The 20,239-nt window shown below is 42.1% G+C and overlaps 2 protein-coding genes across 2 annotated transcripts; both read left to right on the forward strand.

The window, feature by feature from the left end:
• The first annotated feature begins 1,657 nt into the window (after positions 1–1,657).
• Positions 1,658–2,227, forward strand: LOC145528425 (interferon alpha-H-like). Its single transcript, XM_081550847.1, has one exon. The coding sequence runs from the start codon at positions 1,658–1,660 to the stop codon at positions 2,225–2,227; it is 570 nt and encodes a 189-aa protein (XP_081406973.1).
• A 15,227-nt stretch (positions 2,228–17,454) lies between these two features.
• Positions 17,455–18,042, forward strand: LOC145532918 (interferon tau-like). The gene has a single exon (XM_081562920.1). It carries the CDS (start codon positions 17,455–17,457, stop codon positions 18,040–18,042), a length of 588 nt encoding a protein of 195 aa, XP_081419046.1.
• Positions 18,043–20,239: the final 2,197 nt, after the last annotated feature.

Here is a 20,239-nt window from a genome sequence, read left to right on the forward strand (position 1 = left end):
TTCATATCCACTGAGTTGGTAATGCCATCCAACCATTTCCTCCTCTGTTGCCCTCTTCTCCTCCTGCCCTCAATCTTCCCCAGCATCAGGGTCATTTCCAATGAGTTGGCTCTGTACATCAGATAGCCAAAGTACAGGGCTTCCCTGGTAGATCAGATGGTAAAGAATGTACCTGCAGTGTGGGAGACTCAGATTTGATCCCTACGTCAGGAAGATCCCCGGAAAAGGGAATGGCAACCTGCTCCAGTATTCTTGGCTAGAGAATTCCCTGGACAGAAGAGCAACTGGCTGGCTACGGTCCATGGGGTCACAAAGATCAGACACGACTGAGCAACTAACGTTTACTTATTTATTGGAGCTTCAGTTTCATTATCAATCCTTCCAATGATATTCAGGGTTGATTTCTTGACTGGTTTGATCTCCTGCTGTCCAAGGGACTCTCAAGAGCCTTCTCCAGCACCATAACTCGAAAAGCATTGATTCTACTGCACTCAGCCTTCTTTATGGTCCAACTCTCACATCCATACAAGACTATTGGAAATACCATAGCTTTGACTATACAGACCTTTGTTGCCAAAGTGATGTTTACACTTTTTAACATGCTGTCTAGTTCTGTCATAGTTTTTCTTCCAAGGAGCAAGTGTCTTTTAATTTGGTAGCTGCAGTCAATGTCCACAGTGGTTTTGGAGACCAAGAAAAGAAAATTTGTCACTGTTTCCTCTCTTTCCCCATCTATTTGCCGTAGATGTCAGAAGCTTAGGTTTTTAAATGTTGAAATGCCAGCTTTTTCAGTCTCCTCTTTCACCCTCATCAAGAGGCTCTTTAGTTCCTCTTTGCTTTCCTCCATTGGATTGGTATCATGGTATTTTATTATCTATTCCTATCAAAGTTGTTAAGAACATCCATAAGTATGTCAAGAGCTAAACAGAAAGAAATGTTATAAAATTGAGATGAGTATTCAACAGACAGGCAATAAAAAATTGATTTCTGATATGAAACAAAGTTAAAAGTACTTCAAAATAAATATGAAGAAAATAACCTAAGATTTTCAATGATTTTGAGTTTTGACAGATTTTTAAGTCTATCTATACTGTGGTATTATTATATATTTTTATATGAATTTCATATGAACATGTAATTTGGTACATTACTATTTATATAAGTAAATATCCTCCATTAAAAATCATTCTTCAAACTAATTCATAAAGTTAAATAAAATTCAACAGCTTTTACATTTAATGTACACCTTTCATTTTATGGCATTGTTAACCCTAGGGTGAATACAACAAGTAAGCTTTGCACTTTCTTTTCTATGTATAAAGATATGCATGGAGTACAAAGATGGATCCAGAGCATAACTGTGTTGTCAAAATTTCATGGTGGGGTAATTAGGAAAAAAAAAATCTCAGAAGACTCTGTCAATAGGGGAAGCGGAGGCAATAATGACAAAATGTTTGCGAAACACGATCCTAACCCATTTGGAGAGTGCAAATTGAAAAGCAAAACAAAAGTGGAAAGTAAGAGGGAACTTTCAGAAAATGGAAACCATGAGCTCCTATTTAAGACACAGGCGTGAAGGAAGGTCTTCAGAGAACCTAGAGAGCACGTTCACAGAGTCACCCACCTCCCCAGGCCAGCGGCATCTGCAAGGTCCCCGATGGCCCCAGCCTGGTCCTTACTCCTGGCCCTGCTGCTGCTCAGCTGCAGCTCCATCTGCTCTCTGGGCTGCCAGCTGCCTCACACCCACAGCCTGGCCAACAGGAGGGTCCTGACGCTCCTGCAACAACTGAGGAGGGTCTCCCCTTCCTCCTGCCTGCAGGACAGAAATGACTTCGCATTCCCCCAGGAGGCGCTGGGTGGCAGCCAGTCGCAGAAGGCTCAAGCCATCTCTGTGCTCCACGAGGTGACCCAGCACACCTTCCAGCTCTTCAGCACAGAGGGCTCGGCCGCTGCGTGGGACGACAGCCTCCTGGACAAGCTCCGCTCCGCACTGGATCAGCAGCTCACTGACCTGCAAGCCTGTCTGAGGCAGGAGGAGGGGCTGCAAGGGGCTCCCCTGCTCAAGGGGGACTCCGGCCTGGCTGTGAGGAAATACTTCCACAGAATCACTCTCTATCTGCAAGAGAAGAGACACAGCCCTTGTGCCTGGGAGGTTGTCAGAGCAGAAGTCATGAGAGCCTTCTCTTCCTCAACAAACTTGCAGGAGAGATTCAGGAGGAAGGACTGACACACACCTGGTTCAACAGGGAAATGATTCTCACGGACCAACAAGACCACAATTCCTCCTGCGCTGCCATGTCAAGGACTCTCATTTCTGCTGTTATTGTACCCTGAATTGAATCAGTTTGTCAAATGTTTTCAAGAATTTTAAGCTACATCATGTTCTATTCGACAGTCATTAGGCCCTCACAGATGCCCAAGCTGATCTATTTATCTATCATTTATTTATTTATTTATCTATTTATAAAGATTTAAATAACTTTTGTTCATATAATAATATGTGAATCTTTACACAGTGGTTTCAGAAAAAAAAACATATTCTTTGTATTTAGACAATTTATTATTTTCTTTGTTCATTAAACTTTTTGGGTATAGAAAACTTCTATTTTTTATTATTTTTAAAAAAAATTACATTGTGGCATATATATACAAAGGGGGTTCCCTGGTAGGTCAGCTGGTAAAGAATATGCATACAATGCAGGAGACCCTGGTTTGATTCCTGAGTTGGGAAGACCCCCTGGAGGAGGGCATGGCAACTCACTCCAGTATTCTTGCCTGGAGAATCCCTATGGATAGAGGAGCCTGGCGGGCTATAGTCCATGGGATTGTTAAGAGTCGGACACTACTGAGCAACTACCACTTTCATACAGGGCTAAACTATCCAGTGGCTCTGGAAGCACCATGCCTTTGGTGACTTTAGTAAGATCTGGTTTGGCAGAAAAGTAGGGCAGAAACCAGACTGGTGTAGATTGAGGCATGAATAATAGTAGTGTGGTAAATTGTTTCCTCTTTTTAGCTAGATCAGTCTGGCTAGAGTTCTATAAGTTATTAAACTTTTTCTCTAAACACATGCTTGCCTTTTCTTACTTTCTTTATAGATTTCCTATTTCCTTGACTTTTGCCATTCTCCTTATATTTATTTTATATTTAATTGTTATTGTGACTTTGTTCTTTTCTTAATTTCCTAACCCCATGGACTATAGCCTACCAGGCTCCTCTGTCCATGGAATTCTCCAGGCAAGGATACTGGAATAGCTGTTCCCTTCACTAGGGCATCATCCCAACCCAGGGGTCAAACCTGATTCTCCCTCATTGCAGACAGCTTCTTTACTGTCTGAGCCACCAGGGAAGCCCCCTCTCTTGAATTAATTGACGTTAAATATGATTCTATTTTCTGTTTTATCTCCATTGGCTCAATAGTTGTTCTCTTTTGTCTCAATTTTAGTTTTCTCTTTCAGTTCAGTTCAGTCACTCAATAGTGTCTGACTTGGTGACCCTATGGACTACAGCATGCCAGGCTTCCCTGTCCATCACCAACGCTTGCTCAGACTCATGTCCATCGAGTTGGTGATGCCATCCAACCATCTCATCCTCTGTCATGCCCTTCTCCTCCTGCCTTCAATCTTTCCCAGCATCGGGGTCTTTTCCAAGGAGTTAGTTCTTCACATCAGGTAACCAAAGTATTGGAGCTTCAGCTTCAGCATCAGTCCTTCCAATGAATATTCAGGGCTGATTTCCTTTAGGATGGACTGGTTTGATCTCCTCTAGTCCAAGAGACTCTCAAGAGTCTTCTACAGCACCACAGTTAAAAAGCATCAAGTCTTCGGCGCTCAGCTTTCTTTATGGTCCATCTCTCACATCCATACATGAATACTGGAAAAACCATAGCTTTGTCTAGATGAACCTTTGTCAGTAAAGGAATGTCTCTGCTTTTTAGTATGCTCTCTAGGTTGGTCATAGCTTTTCTTCTAAGGAGCAAGCATCTTTTAATTTCATGGCAGCAGTCACCATCTTCAGTGATCTTGAATCCCAAGAAAATAAAATCTCTCACTGTTTCCATTGTTTCCCCATCTATGTGCTGTGAAGTGATGGGACCGGACGCCATGATCTTAGTTTTTTGAATGTTGAGTTTTAAGACAGCTTCTCACTCTCCTCTTACACTTTCATCAAGAGGCTCTTGAGTTCCTCTTCACTTTCTGCCATAAGGGTGGTGTCATCTGTGTACCTGAGGTTACTGATATTTCTCCTGGCAGTCTTGAGTCCATCTTGGGCTTTAAGCACTGGTACAGAGACCAGCCTCCTAAAGGAAAGTTGAAAAAATATATACATATTTGAATAATATATAGTATATAATGTTTCATGGCATGTACTACTGTATAGAACATATTAAAAAATATATATCTATTTGCAATAAACTATTCTGATACCTGCCTTACTTCTCCTTTTCCTCTCTGCTTTCCTGGATCCCATTCTTTCACTCCCATTTCATAATGGCTTCCTTCCTCCCAGTGAAGAAATGCCTTGTGGCACTCTCCTCACTCACTCTGCAGTAACCTGTAATATCCTTTCATACAGCTGTTTCCTATTCCCTTGTGGTTTCTTGCTGTCTATTTTGAAAGTGAAAGTCGCTCAGTCATGTCCAACTCTTTGGAGATGCCATGGACTATACAGGCCATGGAATTCTCCAGGCCAGAATACTGGAGTGGGTAGTCTGTTCCTTCTCCAGGGGATCTTCCCAACCTCAGGATCGAACCCAGGTCTCCGACATTGCAGGCAGATTCTTTACCAGCTGAGCCACAAGGGATGCCCAAGAATACTGGAGTGGGTAGCCTATTTCTTCTGCAGCAGATCTTCCCGACCCAGGAATTGAACTGGGGTCTCCTGCATTGCTGGAGAAGGAAGTGGCAACCCACTCCAGTATTCTTGTCTGGAGAATCCCATGGACAGAGGAGCCTGGCAGGCTACAGTCCACCGGGTCTCAAAGAGTCAGACATGACTGAGTGACCAACAATAACAATTCCTGCATTGCAGGGGGATTCTTTACCAACTGAGCTATCAGGGAAGACCGCTGTCTATTTTACTTGAGCATAAAATCTCCAATTGAAATAGAAAATCGTGTGAAAGTTCTAGGTTTCTCAGAAGCTCTCACATGACAGACATTTTTCTTTTCCTTTTCTCTTGATGAATATTTTTGGAAATGAGTGAATGACTCTGTTACAATGACGTAACCGTAGCTGTAGCAAAAAGGAACTAGAAAGCTGGATCCATTTCACTTAGAATATTTATAAGGGAGGAATGCCACCTATTGGCCAAGATGGATAATGACATCGACCAACGTGAAAACCTGGTTTCTGTTCTAGGCAAAAGTCTTGTCCTCTAGCAGGAGATTTTTCTTCAGAGTTAAAAAGGTGTTTTCTTGGAAAGAACTATCTCTAATAGTCTAGGAAGCCTACTTTCCTACTTTTCAAATATTGTTTTTGATAACGGATCTTTTTAAAAAGTAATTTTTATTGGAGTATAGTTGATTTACAATGTTGTATTTCTGCTGTACAGCAAAGTAAATCAGTTATGTGTATATATATATATATATATATATACACACACACACACATATACATACAGGAGACGAAGGGGACAACAGAGGATGAGATGATTGGATGGCATCACTGACTCAATGGACATGAGTTTGAGTAAGTTACAGAACATAGTGAAGGACAGGGAAGCCTGGCGTGCTAGTCCCTCAAACATGCCCAAGACAATCATCTTTTTATTTATTTATCTTTAAAAAATATTTATTTGACTATTTAAAAGAATTAAAGTACTTTAACTTATATATTTGTGTACCTTTATACTGTAATAAAATGTGTCCATAATTAGCTTATTGTTCTTCTGTTTATTAAATTTTTATTATAGAAAACTTCCTATATTTTTGATTTTTGAAAGAAAAGAAATTTAAAAACAACAATTATACTTAATGCAATAACGAGCTTCCCAAGCGGCTCAGTGGTAAAGAATCTGCCTGGTAATGCAGGAGATGCAGGCTTGATCCTTGGCTCAGGAAGATGCCCTGGAGTAGGAAATGACAACCCTTTTCAGTATTCTTGCTTGGAAAATCCCATGGACAGAGGAGCCTGGTGGGCTATAGTCCACGGGGTTGCAAAAAAGTTGCACATGACTCAGCAGCTAAACAAAAATAATAACAACAAATGCAATAATAAGAAGAAGGAAAAACAAATGAATTCTCTCACTAAGAGCAAGAGTGGAGAATGTCAGGAAATAAAAGCAAAAGCAGTAGATATCCTCTCTGGTTGACTGGTAGACATTTATATGCAAATATCATTTGCTAGCTGGGTGTGTGAGTTTGTAATTTGAAAGGATGTGATGGATTCTGAAATAAGAAAAATTATACTGAATATAAAGACTGAGACTCTTCAAAAAGGAAAGTGGGAAACTGGATCAGGCAAACTCTTTCTCAAAACTTAAGGTAAAGGAAAAGAAAATGGTCAAAATCAGCTCAAAAACAACATGAACCATCAAAATCTGTAGAGCAAGAGAGTGTTGTATTTAACTCAGGAGTAAAAACATATTTATCAATTGGAACAGAAATCCAGAATACAAAGCTCACAGAATCACCTGTAACTCACAATGAGGAATTTTTCATTGAAATTCCATTCTTCTTGGACACATGTGTGATGTTGAGAAACCCACTTAATCTAAGCCTCAGCTTTTCCATAAATAAAACGGGTTCAAAATATTTATAGAGTTTTTGTAAATATTAAATAAACTTAGGCATTTAAAGGCATTTAGCATCATATATTAAAGTAAGGAATTAAAATATGGTAGGTATTTTCCTGTTTTCCTTCAGACAGCTATATAAGGGAATATTACTTGTCTCTATAAAATTCTCAGGAACTGTGACCTACTTTTCAGTAACTGACCTCCAAAGGAGGCAGCATAAAAAGAGAATTCTGTAATGAATTCTACAGAAGGCTGAAAAAATGTCATTTTTTCCCTTCATTTCAAAGAAGTGCGTCATTTATGTTCAGAGGTGAAATGTTGGCTCATATTAACATCCAAGAGAGGGGAGCAAATATTTAGAAAAAGGGCAGAAGAACATGTCATCTGTTTAACGGTCTGGCCCCGGGTGCGTTCTCCTCTTCTCAGCGTTCCAGGATACATTCCCATTTCACAACAACGCCTTCCCCTCCAAGGCAGAAATCCCCACACCACCCTTCTTATTCACTTTTTAACCTCTCCACCATTCACACAATTGCTTTCTGCTGTTTGGTTTCCACTTAAAGAATTCCCTGAACAACACGAGTAGAAAGAAATATTAAATAAAATGTCTGGGTTTTGTAGAAACATCTGCAAGAGAGGCTTTCCTTAAGTTCTGTTGCGTATGGAGTAATAGTGAATGATAAATGAGTGAAAGTTGCTCGGTCAGGTCCCACTCTTTGCGACCCCACGGACTGTAGCCTGCCAGGTTCCTCTGTCCAAGGGATTCTCTAGGCAAGAATACTGGAGTGGGTTGCCATGCCATCTTCCAGGGAATCTTCCTGACCCAGGGATCGAACTCGTGTCTTTTTACATCTCCTGCATTGGCAGGCAAATTCTTTACCACTAGTGCTGCCTGGGAAGGCCCCTCCTACACTGTAGCTGTAGCTAAAGGACCCAGCTTTGGGTGTAAGAGGAAACTCCTTTCAGGGGAGACAGCCTCCTGGCAAGTGCAACAAGAGCAGTGACCAAGACCAGAGAACAAGCTGCTGAGCTATGCAGAGATCCGACCACTTTCTCGGGATGTCCCTTCAAGGTACAAAAAGTCTTTCTTGGCACCAATAGATTTTGATGCTGTCATAAGCTGTTTCTTTATTCTTTGTCTGTTGCTACCAGAGAGAGTCTTCAGAGTCTCTGGCTTCAGACAGGGCATGGACTCTTTGGGATGGAGTAGTTAAAGGGACAAAGATGTGTTCATGGTCTACAAACTACTGTGCAGACCAGAGCCTCCCTTTGAATCACTCCTTGCCTGTACAGCAGAACAGCCAGAGGTGCCAACCTGGACATGGAGTTCAGTAAGAACCAGGAGCACCTCAGATTTACAGTACATAAATAATTCTCAACAGTAAAATTTTAGTTTCACAGATTTATTCCAAATATCAGACTTCAACTATCATTAAATAGAGAAATGTTCTCATTACTACCTTGAATAACAATCTTTTTGAAAAAATTCCCATGATAAGTCATAATTATGCCTCAGCCTGCTGTATTAAATATGAATATATCATGTTAATACCTCTCCATGAGTCAGAACACACACTTGCAGCAATTCTGCATCCTGTGAGCATTTTGGAGTGATTTTTATAGGTATTATAGTTAAACTATAAATTCAATCAGTGCTTCATCACTTACCCATCCAAATGACAAACTAGGGGAAAACATATAGGAAAACACAATCATAATTTTCTGACTTCCAGTCAAGATGATTAATAATCTTGACATCTGTTTTACCCAGTAGTAAAAATTCTGCCCAGGTAGCAAAAGAGAAAAGTGTGATATAAGCTAAGGATTGTGAATTAACAGTATCATTTTTACCTGGGAGCTTAGTGACATTTTCTTAATTCAAATGTATCAATTTTGGTATAAGTTGAGAGGAACTTCTGTAATCAGTATTTTCAATGAGGTATTTCACTGGGAAGTGTGTGTGAATTGCTAAGGTGGCAGGGGCTGTAACTGGGTGTGTGTGGGGGGGTGGCTGGGGTGGGTTGGGGTGGTTGTCTCCAATCTTTTCCTGAGGTCACTCACTCAGCATCTGGATTTGCTGCTCTCCAGCTTGGGGTTGTCCAGCAACTGAGTAAAATTTCAACAGACTTCTGTCCTTTGCTGTCTTGTTCTCCCCTCTGGAGGAAGGGAGGATGGGAACATTTAGTAGATGGAGAAGATTTGAAAACATTTGGCTTCCCAGCCTCTATTGGTCAGGGTTTTCCAGAAACAGAACCAGCAGGGACCAGAGAGGGAGAGGAATTTAAGGAATTTGCTTGGGTGACTATGGAGTCCTAGCAAGTTGAAAATCTGCAGGGAAAGCCACAGGCTGGAAACCCAGGGAAGAGCTGCTGCTCGAGTCGAAAGGCAGTATCTGGAGGAATTTCTTCTTATTCCTGGGAGGGAGGATCTTTTTCTATTAAGGCCTTCAACTGATTGGATGAGGCCCACCCATAATATGGAGGATATTATGCATTACTCAAAGTCTACTGATTTAAATGTCAAATTCCCATAATCTCATGTAAAACCTACCTTCCAGAAACATCTAGAATAATGTTTAACTAAGTATCTTGGTACTGTGGCCTAGCCAAGTTGATACATAAAATGAACTATTACACTGTTTTTCCCTAATTCAGGACCTAATGCTTTTCAAATATTATTCCTCTCCTTTCTTTGATGGATGCTTATGTATTTTACATATTTTACTTAATTTTCCTTATTTTATTGGTTTCTGGGTGAGGAAATTCCAAGATCAGGCTTCATCAGTCAACTTGCCAGGTAAGTCTCTATAGCCATGTTCTTTTACATTTGAAGTTTAAAACTTATATATATTTTAAAAAGCCAACTGTTTTTTTTTAGGTTAGCTATTTCTCATGGTTACAATGTTACCCTCGACCCCCTTGCTCCTTTTTAAACCTAATCTCAATGCCAATTCTCCATTCCATCAAGATTTTACTATCATATGTACTCTTATATACAGAGTATATCATGCGAAATGCCGGGCTGGATGAAGCACAAGGTGGAATCAAGATCACAAGGAGAAATATCAATCACTTCAGATATGCAGAGGACACCACCCTTGTGGCAGAAAGTGAAGAGAAACTGAAGAACCTTTTGATGAAAGTGAAAGAAGAGAGTGAAAAAGCTGGCTTAAAATTCAACATGCATAAAACTAAGATCATGGCATCTGGTCCCATCACTTCATGGCAAATAGATGGGGAAACAATGGAAACAGTGAGAGACTTTATTTTCTTGGGTTCCAAAATCTCTGCAGATGGTGATTGCAACCATGAAACTAAAACATGCTTGCTCCTTGGAAGAAAAGTTATGACAAACCTAGATAGCGTATTAAAAAGCAGAGACATTATTTTACCAACAAAGGTCTGTCTACTCAAAACTAGAGTTTTTTCCAGTAGTCATGTATGGATGTGAGAGTTGGACCATAAAAAAAGCTGAGCACCAAAGATTTGATGCTTTTGAACTGTGGTGCTGTAGAAGACTCTTGAAAGTCTCTTGGACTGCAACGAGATCAAACCAGTCCATCCTAAAGGAAATCAGTCCTGAATATTCATTGGAAGGGCTGATGCTGAAACTCCAATACTTTGGCCACCTGATGTGCAGAACTGACTCACTTGAAAAGACCCTAATGCTGGGAAGGATTGAAGGTGGGAGGAGAAGGAGTGACAGAGGATGAGATGGTTGGATGGCATCACCGACTCGATGGACATGAGTTTGAGTAAGCTCCGGGAGTTGGTGATGGACAGGGAAACGTGGAGTTCATGGGGTCACAAAGAGTCAGGACATGACTGAGCAACTGAACTGATGATATGAGATGAGAAGTAGCTCAGATGGTCAAGAATCTTCCTGCAATGCAGTAGACCTGGGTTCAATCCCTGAGTTGGGAAGATCTCCTGGAGAAGGGCATGGCTACTCACTCCAGTGTTCTTGCCTGCAGAATTTCATGGACAGAGGAGTCTGGCAAGCTACAGTCCGTGGGGTCGCAAAAGTCAGACACAACTGAGTGACTAACACACACACTCAATTTCTAGATTACTAACTATTCATCTTAAACCATCTACTGAAATTTTTTCCATCATGTTAACATCTAATTAATACAGATATTTCAATTTCAGAATTGAAATTTAATCATTTGTTCACCTAATTTTCCTTTTATCACACTGTTTTTAGTATTACTACTATAATCTCATTTCATTTTCTAGAAAAGATAGGTACACCAAGAATTCTTCTATTCTTAACATTATTTGCATTCTTCCTGATTAAGTTTATATTTCATTCTTAGTGCAGAGGATCAATTTTATGAAAATCACAGGCTCCTGGGTATGCACAGACAACAAAATGGCAATGATTATAATAGTCTGGGACGATTACTGCATAAGATAGAGGAGTAAAACTGGATCAAGGAAGTTCTGTTTTACAATACCTATGGTAAAGAATAGGTGAGAACAGCAAAAAAAAAAAAAAAAAATACAATAGTATGCACCAATAAAAAGAAGACAAGGAAACAAGACATTTATTTAATACGGGGATCAAAGCTTATTTTAAAACTCAATGGAATTCTAAAATGAAACTTTTTAAATTGCTTATAACAAGCAATATAGGGTACTGTATAGACTTGTTATTCTGCCAGCAATTATGTGTGATACTAGAAATTCACCTAACTTCTCTGAGCTTCAGGTTTCACAAATGTACAATAAGGTGAAAATGTTCTAAGAATGATCATACAAATGTGCATTTAAAAACACTTCATAGGTTGTCTTCCACAGAGTTAGAGCTTAAATATGGTAAAGTGAAAGTGAAGTCACTCAGTCATGTCCAACTTTTTGCGACCCCATGGACCGTAGCCTTCCATGACCCTTCATCCATGGGATTTTCCAGGTAAAAACACTGGAGTGGGTTGCCATTTCTTTCTCCAGGGAATCTTCCCCACCCAGAGATCAAACCTTCATCTCCCACAATGCAGGCAGATTCTTTATTGTCTGAGCCACCAGGCAGGTATGGTGAGGCAGCTCTGCCTCAGTGGATTTATTGGTTCCCCCAAATACTGAGATTCCTGCACATGCCAGCAGACAGGCTTTCCCATTCACCTGATTAGGCTGCTTGGAACTCGAGTCCCCAATTTCTGGAGAGAAAAGAAAAATATTTTAATTCAAGCATAGGGATAGTTTGCCAAATTGCTGTTAAGAACTGGAGTATTTCCTGCCATATCAGTAAAGCAAGGATATCACAGTCATCAGCAATTCCACCCTCCAAATGTGAATTCCTGAGCCCCAAGGGCGCTCAGGAAGGAGAAGAATACCTGAGATCTGGTTGCCATCAGGCTGCAGCCACTCCCTATGGTAAGCCCTGAGGACCTCAGGATGTGAAAACCACAGGGTAGTGACCACAAGATAGCTGAGATGCCTGAAAGGAATGATTTCAGTGAGCCCAGACTCTTTCATTTTCCTATATGTAGAAAAGTGCTAAATTCCTTAATTTGGGATATCTGGTGTTCTTTAATTAACAATAATCTCTTGATGTTCAGGCTACCTTTGTTCAGATAGCCTTTGTTGTAAAATTTCTATATAATACCTTCAACTTTTGGGTCTCACATGCTAGTGGATGCCCCCCACAACTTTCCATCCCTCAACCTGTATTTCCTGATATCTTGACACTCACAGGAGTTTCTGTGGACTCCTGGCTGCTGCCACCAATTGTTAGGCTGTATCCTGCAGGCTACAAGACCTATGTTTGCCCAGCTTCAAGACAAAGAAAGAAACTGGTGTCAGCAACAGAGACATCACTAGCTTAATGGATGGGGGCACTTACATGTCTGAAGCAAGGTCCTGGAGTGACACTACACCATATGTGGTGCACTGGTGGCAGGCTTCATCCTGGGAGGGATGGGGGGGATTGGGGCTAGGGGATGGAGAAGTGGGGATTGGGGGGATTTTGCCAGTCATAGGGGAGCTCATTTCCCTGCTCTACTTACCAGGGAAAGCAGTAGAGGGGCACGCCCCTAACCACTCCTTTGATAAGAAAGATCACCAGCTGGGACCTTGAACAAGTACAGAGAGAGGCCAGTCATGTGCATAGGTGTACTGGTGGGGCAGGGCATGTACAGAGAGTAAGAGAACAGACAACTTGTGTGGCCTGACCATACATACAATCCTTAATTTAAAAAATACTTTATTGCTAAAATCACCAATGATCATCTGGGCCTTCAGACCTTTTTGCTTATGAAAGTTTGAACTATCCTGAAAATTACTGCAGTGTGATACAGAGACAGGAAGTGTGCAAGGGTTGTTGGAAAGTGGCATCAATAGACTTGCTTGACACGGGTTTGTCCCAAACTTTCAATTTGTTAAAATTGGAATTATTTGTGAAGTGAGATAAAGCAAAGTATGCCTGTACTTCCCCTCTAATGTAGAGATTCACAGTAAGCTCTCCTCACTCACTGCATCTTCACATGCCCCAGCCATTCACACAACTGTGCCCTGTTTCTTTGTGGTTCTGGTTAATAATTTCCCCTTAAGAGTGCAAAGCCATCAATAAAAGTTTGAGTGAAAGTTCTACGTTTTTCAGAAATGCTTATATAAGAGGTTATTGTTTTTCTTGTGATGAATATTTTTGGGAATGAGAGAATGCCCTTGTTATACTACCGTAACAACACGTGTGGCAAAAAAGAACTAGAAAGCAGGATCCATTTTCCTTTGGAGGCTATTAAAATAATTTCAAAGGAAGAGTGCCGTCTACTGGCCAAGATGGACTAGGACACCGACCAAGTCTGTAGAACAGGCATCTTGCTCCTCTAGGCAGAAGTCTGTCTTCTTCCATTAGTGTCTTCTCCAGAGCTAAAAGAGGGTCTTTCCTGGAAAGACCTGATGCCAGTAATTTGAATAGGTCTGCTTCCTTGGTTTTTGTATTAGAGAGGGAAAATACTGCCAGCTTCAGACAGGATATGTCTTTGGGCTAAGGAACCTTTGCCAGATGAGCAGCCTGAAAGGTCAGGATGTGCTTCTTGCTTCCAGGCTGCTCATCTGGCAAAGGTACCAGATTTCTCATTCGCTTTACATACTTTAAGACCCTTGGAGACTTAGATCCTGGCATTTTGGTGTGGAAATGCAAGAGAAATCAGGGGAAAAAGATTCTTATGGAAGGTGCATTAAATCTTTCTTAAGAGTATGTTGTCAGTTTTTAAATTCCATTCCCAGTATGAGATCCTGTTGCTTGAATTTACAATTAGGAGAAAATTCTCAATGTCCCTTTGAATAATAACTGCACTTGAATCCCTTCCACTTTGACTCAGTAGTAAGAGAGAACACAGACACAAACAAAGAGATTTCAGAGAACACAACTGTTGTCAACCATTAGCCTGGGGTTTATCTATTAGAGTAGAATTGAGGACTATTAAGGTAATCCAATTGTAACTCAGGAATTAACCAGGATGTGCGTATGCGTATGCGTGTGTGTGTGCTTGTGTACTGCTCAGGCAGTGGGGAAAGGCTTCAATTTAGCCTAGATTTCTCAAATCTCTGCCTCAGGTTACAGACTTCTCTTTAGATTGCTTCTCTCCAAGTGACAAAAGAGAGGGCTCTCTAATTCATATGTTAAGTAAGTTTTGTTCCTTTTCTTTCTTCCTTCAACACTTTGGGGACACTTTTAGGGGCAAGACTACATGTACAATTTTTGGTCTCACCTAGCTGTCTTTGTGGAGGCTTCCCAGGTGACACCAGAGGTAAAGAACCTGCCTGGCAATCCAGGAGACGTAAGAGACCAAGGTTTGATCCCTGGGTCAGAAAGGTTCCCTGGAGGAGCGAACGGTCACCCACTCCAGTATTCTTGCCTGGAGAATCCCATGGACAGGAGAGCCTGTCCACAGGGTCACAAAGAGTCAGACATGACTGAAGCGACTTAGCACGTGCACGTGGCTGTCTTTGAGACTGTTTGACAACTTTCAAATATTATGATTCCTTCCGTTTTTTGGTTGACCTTTCTTTAGATTTAACTTACACTTTGCCATACTGTCAGCAAAACAGATATTTACGTATATTTTCTTTCATGATATTCAAATTATATTTGTTTTATTTTTGTCCACAAACTATCAAGTTTTGCCTTGCAAGAAAGTTGACATGAGAAACAAAAAAATCTCAAGTCTTGAAAATCAAAGAAAATATGATGATGCCCCTCTGCCATTCTTTTCCTTTCTTTTGTATTAATCCTAAGATGAAATGTAAAGGAACGCAGTAGGAGAGAGACAAACTGGCCAGTAAATAAAAAGGCAAAAAATAAGTTCTTAAATGCTTTTTGCTGTTCTTTAAATTTAAACCAAAACATCAAGAGTTACTAAAGAGACAAACTATTTCTCCCTGACACAGCCTGGGCCTCACTGCTCTGCATTCTGAGCACAGCACAGAGATGGATCGACAAGTCAGCCCAACGGAAGTATGTAGACTGAACGAACACCTGAAGGTGACTGATTTCTGTGACATAAGCTTTTACTAATACAGAACACCATCACTGAGTCACCTATACCCAACTCAGAAATTCTGAGCAGAACAAATCTTGAACACTTTACGTAAAAGAATTGAGCAACAAAAGCTGTCGTGGCAAAATAAAAATTGTCTCCTAAAGGTGTAACAATTGCAATTGGATAATGCCACCACTTACTTAGGTCTCCACACTTCAGATCTCAGCATCTCAGGGCTGCTGACACTTGATAGCTGGCGACATGGATCGGAAGAAGAGGAAGTCATCGCTGAGAACTCCCCTCCTTCACACAAACACTGCACGGGAGAGGGTGGGGATGCTGGAAGATGAATGACTTTGCAAACAAGGAGACAAGCCCCTCCACAGTAGAATTCTGAAGTTCTCAGGATGTGGTTAGCCTGCCCTCATGGGGGAGGCCCAGAGACTTTGGGCTGAGGACACCGTCATTCCAGAGGAGATGTGCTACTAGAGGTGATAACCACCTTGTGAATGAGGTGGTACTGGAAAGACAGTTAATGAGAATCTTCAGACCTACATGCACCAGAAAAGAAGCAGGATTCCTGGTGGGGGTATCGGCACAGCCCGTGGAAGACTAGAGATCGACCATAAAAAGCTGGTTGAAAGAAACCCTGATGTCTCGTATATTGTTCCTGACTGTTGATCTTGAGCCTATTATACAGAGGGAAGTAAGTCAGAAAGAAAAACACTAATGTAGTATATTAATGCATATATATGGAGTTTAGAAAGAAGGTAACAATGACTATATGCGCGACAGCAGAAGAGACACAGAGGTAAAGAACAGACTTTTGGACTCTGTGGGAGAAGGTGAGGGTGGGATGATTTGAGAGACTAGCATTGAAATATGTATATTACCGTATGTGAAGTAGATGGCCAGTCCAGGTTGGATGAATGCGACAGGCGCTCAGGGCTGGTGCACCGGGACCCAGCGCTGAGGGATGGGACAGGGAGGCAGGTGGGAGGGGAGTTCAGGATGGGGGACACATGTACACCCACGGGTGATTCACGTCAATGTATGGCAAAAACCACTGCAATATTGTAAAGTAATAAGCCTCCAAATAAAATAAATCAGTTAATTCAAAAAAGAGAAAAATAGTGACAACCTAAAAGATGAGCGTTATACTTTATTTGGAGGGAATTCGGGAGGCAGTTTCTCAATTCACCTTGAGAGAATTGCTCCAAGGAGGTGAAGGGAAGCGTCAGGTTGTACAGGAATTTGCAAGAACGGGGATGTAGTCTGAACATCAAAGCGTTTTTGTGAATTGAAGAAAACCAGCTATCTCAAGTTAAGGAATTTAGCATTTTCCCCATGTATGGGAAGAGGCAAGTGTCTGGGCTCACTGAACACGTTCCTTTCATGCATCTCAGCTCTCCTGGGGCATTTTTCCTTGCATTTTCTTGCATCTTGCATTTTATCACATCCTGAGTTGCCTTGGGCTCACCGTAGGGAGTAGCTGCAACTTGGTAGCTGTTCGCCCACAGGTGTATGTCCCCTTCCTGAGCACCCTGGAGGGCTGGCAACTCGTGATGACTGTGTCATCCTGGTTTACTGATTAGGCAGGAAATACTCCCCTCCTCATGACCCTGTGGCCCCAGTGAAATGTAATCTCAGGAACCTGAATGAATGTCCTCAAAAGAACAGAAACATCTGAGTCGTTCACTCACTCCTAATTACAAGCTTATCCTGGGTGAGACAGAAAACAAAATACAGATATCAATATGGCCTGAGTGACTGAATTCCTACGTGTAAGATAAGGAGGGAAAAATGCAGTTAAGGATCAAGGAAAACTTATGTTCCTGACAAAATACAAACAGAAGGAATGTTTATTATTATACTTAAATCTGTACATAATAACTATGTACATGTCTATAAGTCTTCGTATTATTGCATAACTTCAGCCTTTATTTAGTATCTCATCTAACTGATACACATTTTCATTGACAAATCCAAAGTTTATTGGGAAAATTAAACTTCTACTGTAAAACTTCAGAGTGTAGATTGACTACATTTTCTAGGTCAAATAGGTAATATCTAAATGAAAGCACAATGAGGAAGTGAGGGAGAAATTTTCGGACAATGAGTACCGTCTTCCCTACTTAAAAGCCTTGCTAGAAAGATTGTCATCAGACACCCTACCTCAAGGTTCACCCAGACGCCGTCTCAGGCAGGCCAGCAGCAGCCTCATCTTCCCCATGGCTTTCGCGGTCTCTCTACTGATGGCCCTGGTGCTGGTCAGCTGCAGCCCTGGAGGATCTCTGGGCTGTAACCGGCCTTGGAACCATGTGTCGGTTGGCAGGCAGAACCTCAGGCTCCTGCGGCAAATGAGCAGACTCTCCCCTCGCTCCTGTCTGCAGGACAGAAAAGACTTCGGTCTTCCCCAGGAGATGCTGGAGCGCGGCCAGTTCCAGAAGGACCAGGCCCTCTCTGTCCTCCACGAGATGCTCAAGCAGTGCTTCAACCTCTTACAGACAGAGCACTCCCCTGCTGCCTGGAACACGGCCATCCGGGACCAGCTCCGCGCTGGACTCATGCAACAGCTGGAGGACCTGGATGCTTGCCCGGGCCTGGTGAAGGGAGAGGATGCCTCTGACCAGGGAAGGATGGGCCCCGTGCTGGCCGTGATGAGGTACTTCCAGGGAATCCGTGACTACCTGAAACAGAAGGAATACAGCGAGTGCGCCTGGGAAATCGTCAGGGTGGAGATGATGAGAGCCCTCTCTTCGTCATCCATCTTGCAGAAAAGGATAAGAAACCTGGGTGGAGCTCTGAAGTCACCTTGAGATGACTCTCACCGACCAAGATGCCACATCAGCCTCGTACACTCACCTGTGCTCATTTCAGAAGACTCTGATTTCTGCTTTAGCCACCAAATTCATTGAATTACTTTAGTTGATACTTTGTCAGTAGTAATAAGCAAGTAGATATAAAAGTATTCAGCTGTAGGGGCATGAGTCCTTAAGTGATGCCTGCCCTGAGGTTATCTGTTGCTGATTTATTTATTCCTCCTTGCATTTAACATACTTAAAATGTTCAGAAATTTATAAAATTACATTTCATCTGTACATCATATTAAAATTTCTAAAGCATCTTTACCATTTCATGTGATTACATTTGTGCTTTGTTATATTTATTAAATCAAAGAAAATGAGTTTCTTCACTCAAAAAGTGAAATCCAAACCCCATTTTAAAACTTTATTAAAGAGTGGGTGGTTACATTTATTTACTCATTCATTCCATTCATATTATACATATAAATTGAGTACCCGAGTGACAGACTGTGTAATTGTCACCAAGGAATACATGTGAATAAACCAAATGCAGTTCCTACGGCATTGAAGCACTCAGTATTACAGAGAATACTGTTTATGTAAACAGTATTGTTTTATTTCGGTTATACTAAAGACTGCAAGGAGAGGTAAAGGAAAAGAATGTCCTCACACGGGAAGCTTTAGGTACAAATGATGCTGGAAAGATAAATAATATTATACATCCTTCCTAAGCTGCCTGCGGGGCTTCCCCGGTAGCTCAGCTGATAAAGAACACGCCTGCGGAGCAGGAGACTCCAATTCGATTCCTGGGTCAGGAAGATCCCCTGGAGAAGGGAGAGACCAACTCCCCACTCCAGTATTCTTGGGCTTCCCTGGTGGTTCGGTCGCTAAAGAATCTGCCTACAATGCAGGAGACCTGGGTTGCGAAGATCCCAGGAGGAGGGCCCGGCAACCTACTCCAGTATTCTTGTCTGGGGAATCCCCATGGACAGAGGAAGCTGGAGGGCTGTAGCCCGTGGGGTCTCCAAGAGTGTGATACAACTAAGCATAGGGCACAGAAAGTCAACGAATTCTCTTAACTCAGTTTCAAGTCACCAAAATCTGGGGAGACTATTTTAGATAGACATTACCCAAACATAATTATTTCTACCGAGTTTACCTAAGCTCCTTTTCCTCCTTACTCTTAGAGATCACAGACCACTAGTATCAGAGAGCCCAGGTAGATCATTTATATGGCAAAGGCACAAGAGAAATACCAATTCCTTCCAGAAAGCTGGCTTAAAACATTACAAAAGGCTCACTTTGATACAATAGCAGAGCTAGCTGAGGCCATTGTTCTCCAGCTCTCTGGGCAGCGCCCATTCATCAGGGACAGCCACCCAAAGGCCCCATGTACTAGTGGACAGCCACCCAGGGATTTCCCTGTTGCTTCTGGGATTCCCCCTGCAATTCTGGGGCACCATATGGTAGCAGACGGCCACCTCAGGAATACCCTACAACTTTGGGATTACAGACAGCAACTTTGGGGCCCCCTGGGTTAGCGGACAGCCACCTCAAGGATCACCCAGCGACTTTTGGGACCCACATTCTAGTGGATGCCCCCAATAACTTTCCATTCCTCATCCTGTATCTTGACACTCACAGGAGTTTCTGTCATCTCCTGGCTGCCACCAATTGTTGGGTTGTGCCCTGCAGGCTTACAAGACCTTTGTTTGCCCAGCTTCGAGACCAAAGGAAGAATCTGCCGCCAAGAACAGAGGCATGGATGGCTTAAGGGATGGGAGGCACTCACATGTGTGAAGCAAGGTCCTGGAGCAACACCTCACCATGGGTGGTGCACGGGTGGTGGCAAGTATTCACACATGGTGACAGGCTTCATTCTGAGAGCAATGGCGGGGTGGGGAGTAGAGGGTGGGGAAGTGGGGAATGGGGAAGGAGGGGGTGGGGGGTGAGGGAGGAGATTGCTAATCATCGTGGGAGTGAGATCAGGCGGGCTCTTTAATTTTCATGGAAAGCAGTTGAGGGACACGCCCCTCACCACCCCTTTGATACAAAAGATCAACTCTGGGGCCTCAGACAAGTACAGAGAAAAGCAAGTCATAGGCCTAGGCTGTACTGGTGGGGCAGGGGATCTACCGAGAGTAAGAGAAGAGCTATCCTGAGTGGCCTGACGGTAATATACCTTAATTAGAACATTCCACTATTGCTA

The sequence above is a fragment of the Giraffa tippelskirchi genome, chromosome 1, assembly GCF_054371585.1.
Source record: "Giraffa tippelskirchi isolate mGirTip1 chromosome 1, T2T-mGirTip1v1.2.pri, whole genome shotgun sequence".
Taxonomy (NCBI): Eukaryota; Metazoa; Chordata; class Mammalia; order Artiodactyla; family Giraffidae; genus Giraffa; species Giraffa tippelskirchi.

What these genes read in the sequence shown, in the direction of transcription:
- LOC145528425 (XM_081550847.1), top strand. Translation starts at nt 1,658, where the DNA reads ATGGCCCCAGCCTGGTCCTTACTCCTGGCCCTGCTGCTGCTCAGCTGC.
- LOC145532918 (XM_081562920.1), top strand. Translation starts at nt 17,455, where the DNA reads ATGGCTTTCGCGGTCTCTCTACTGATGGCCCTGGTGCTGGTCAGCTGC.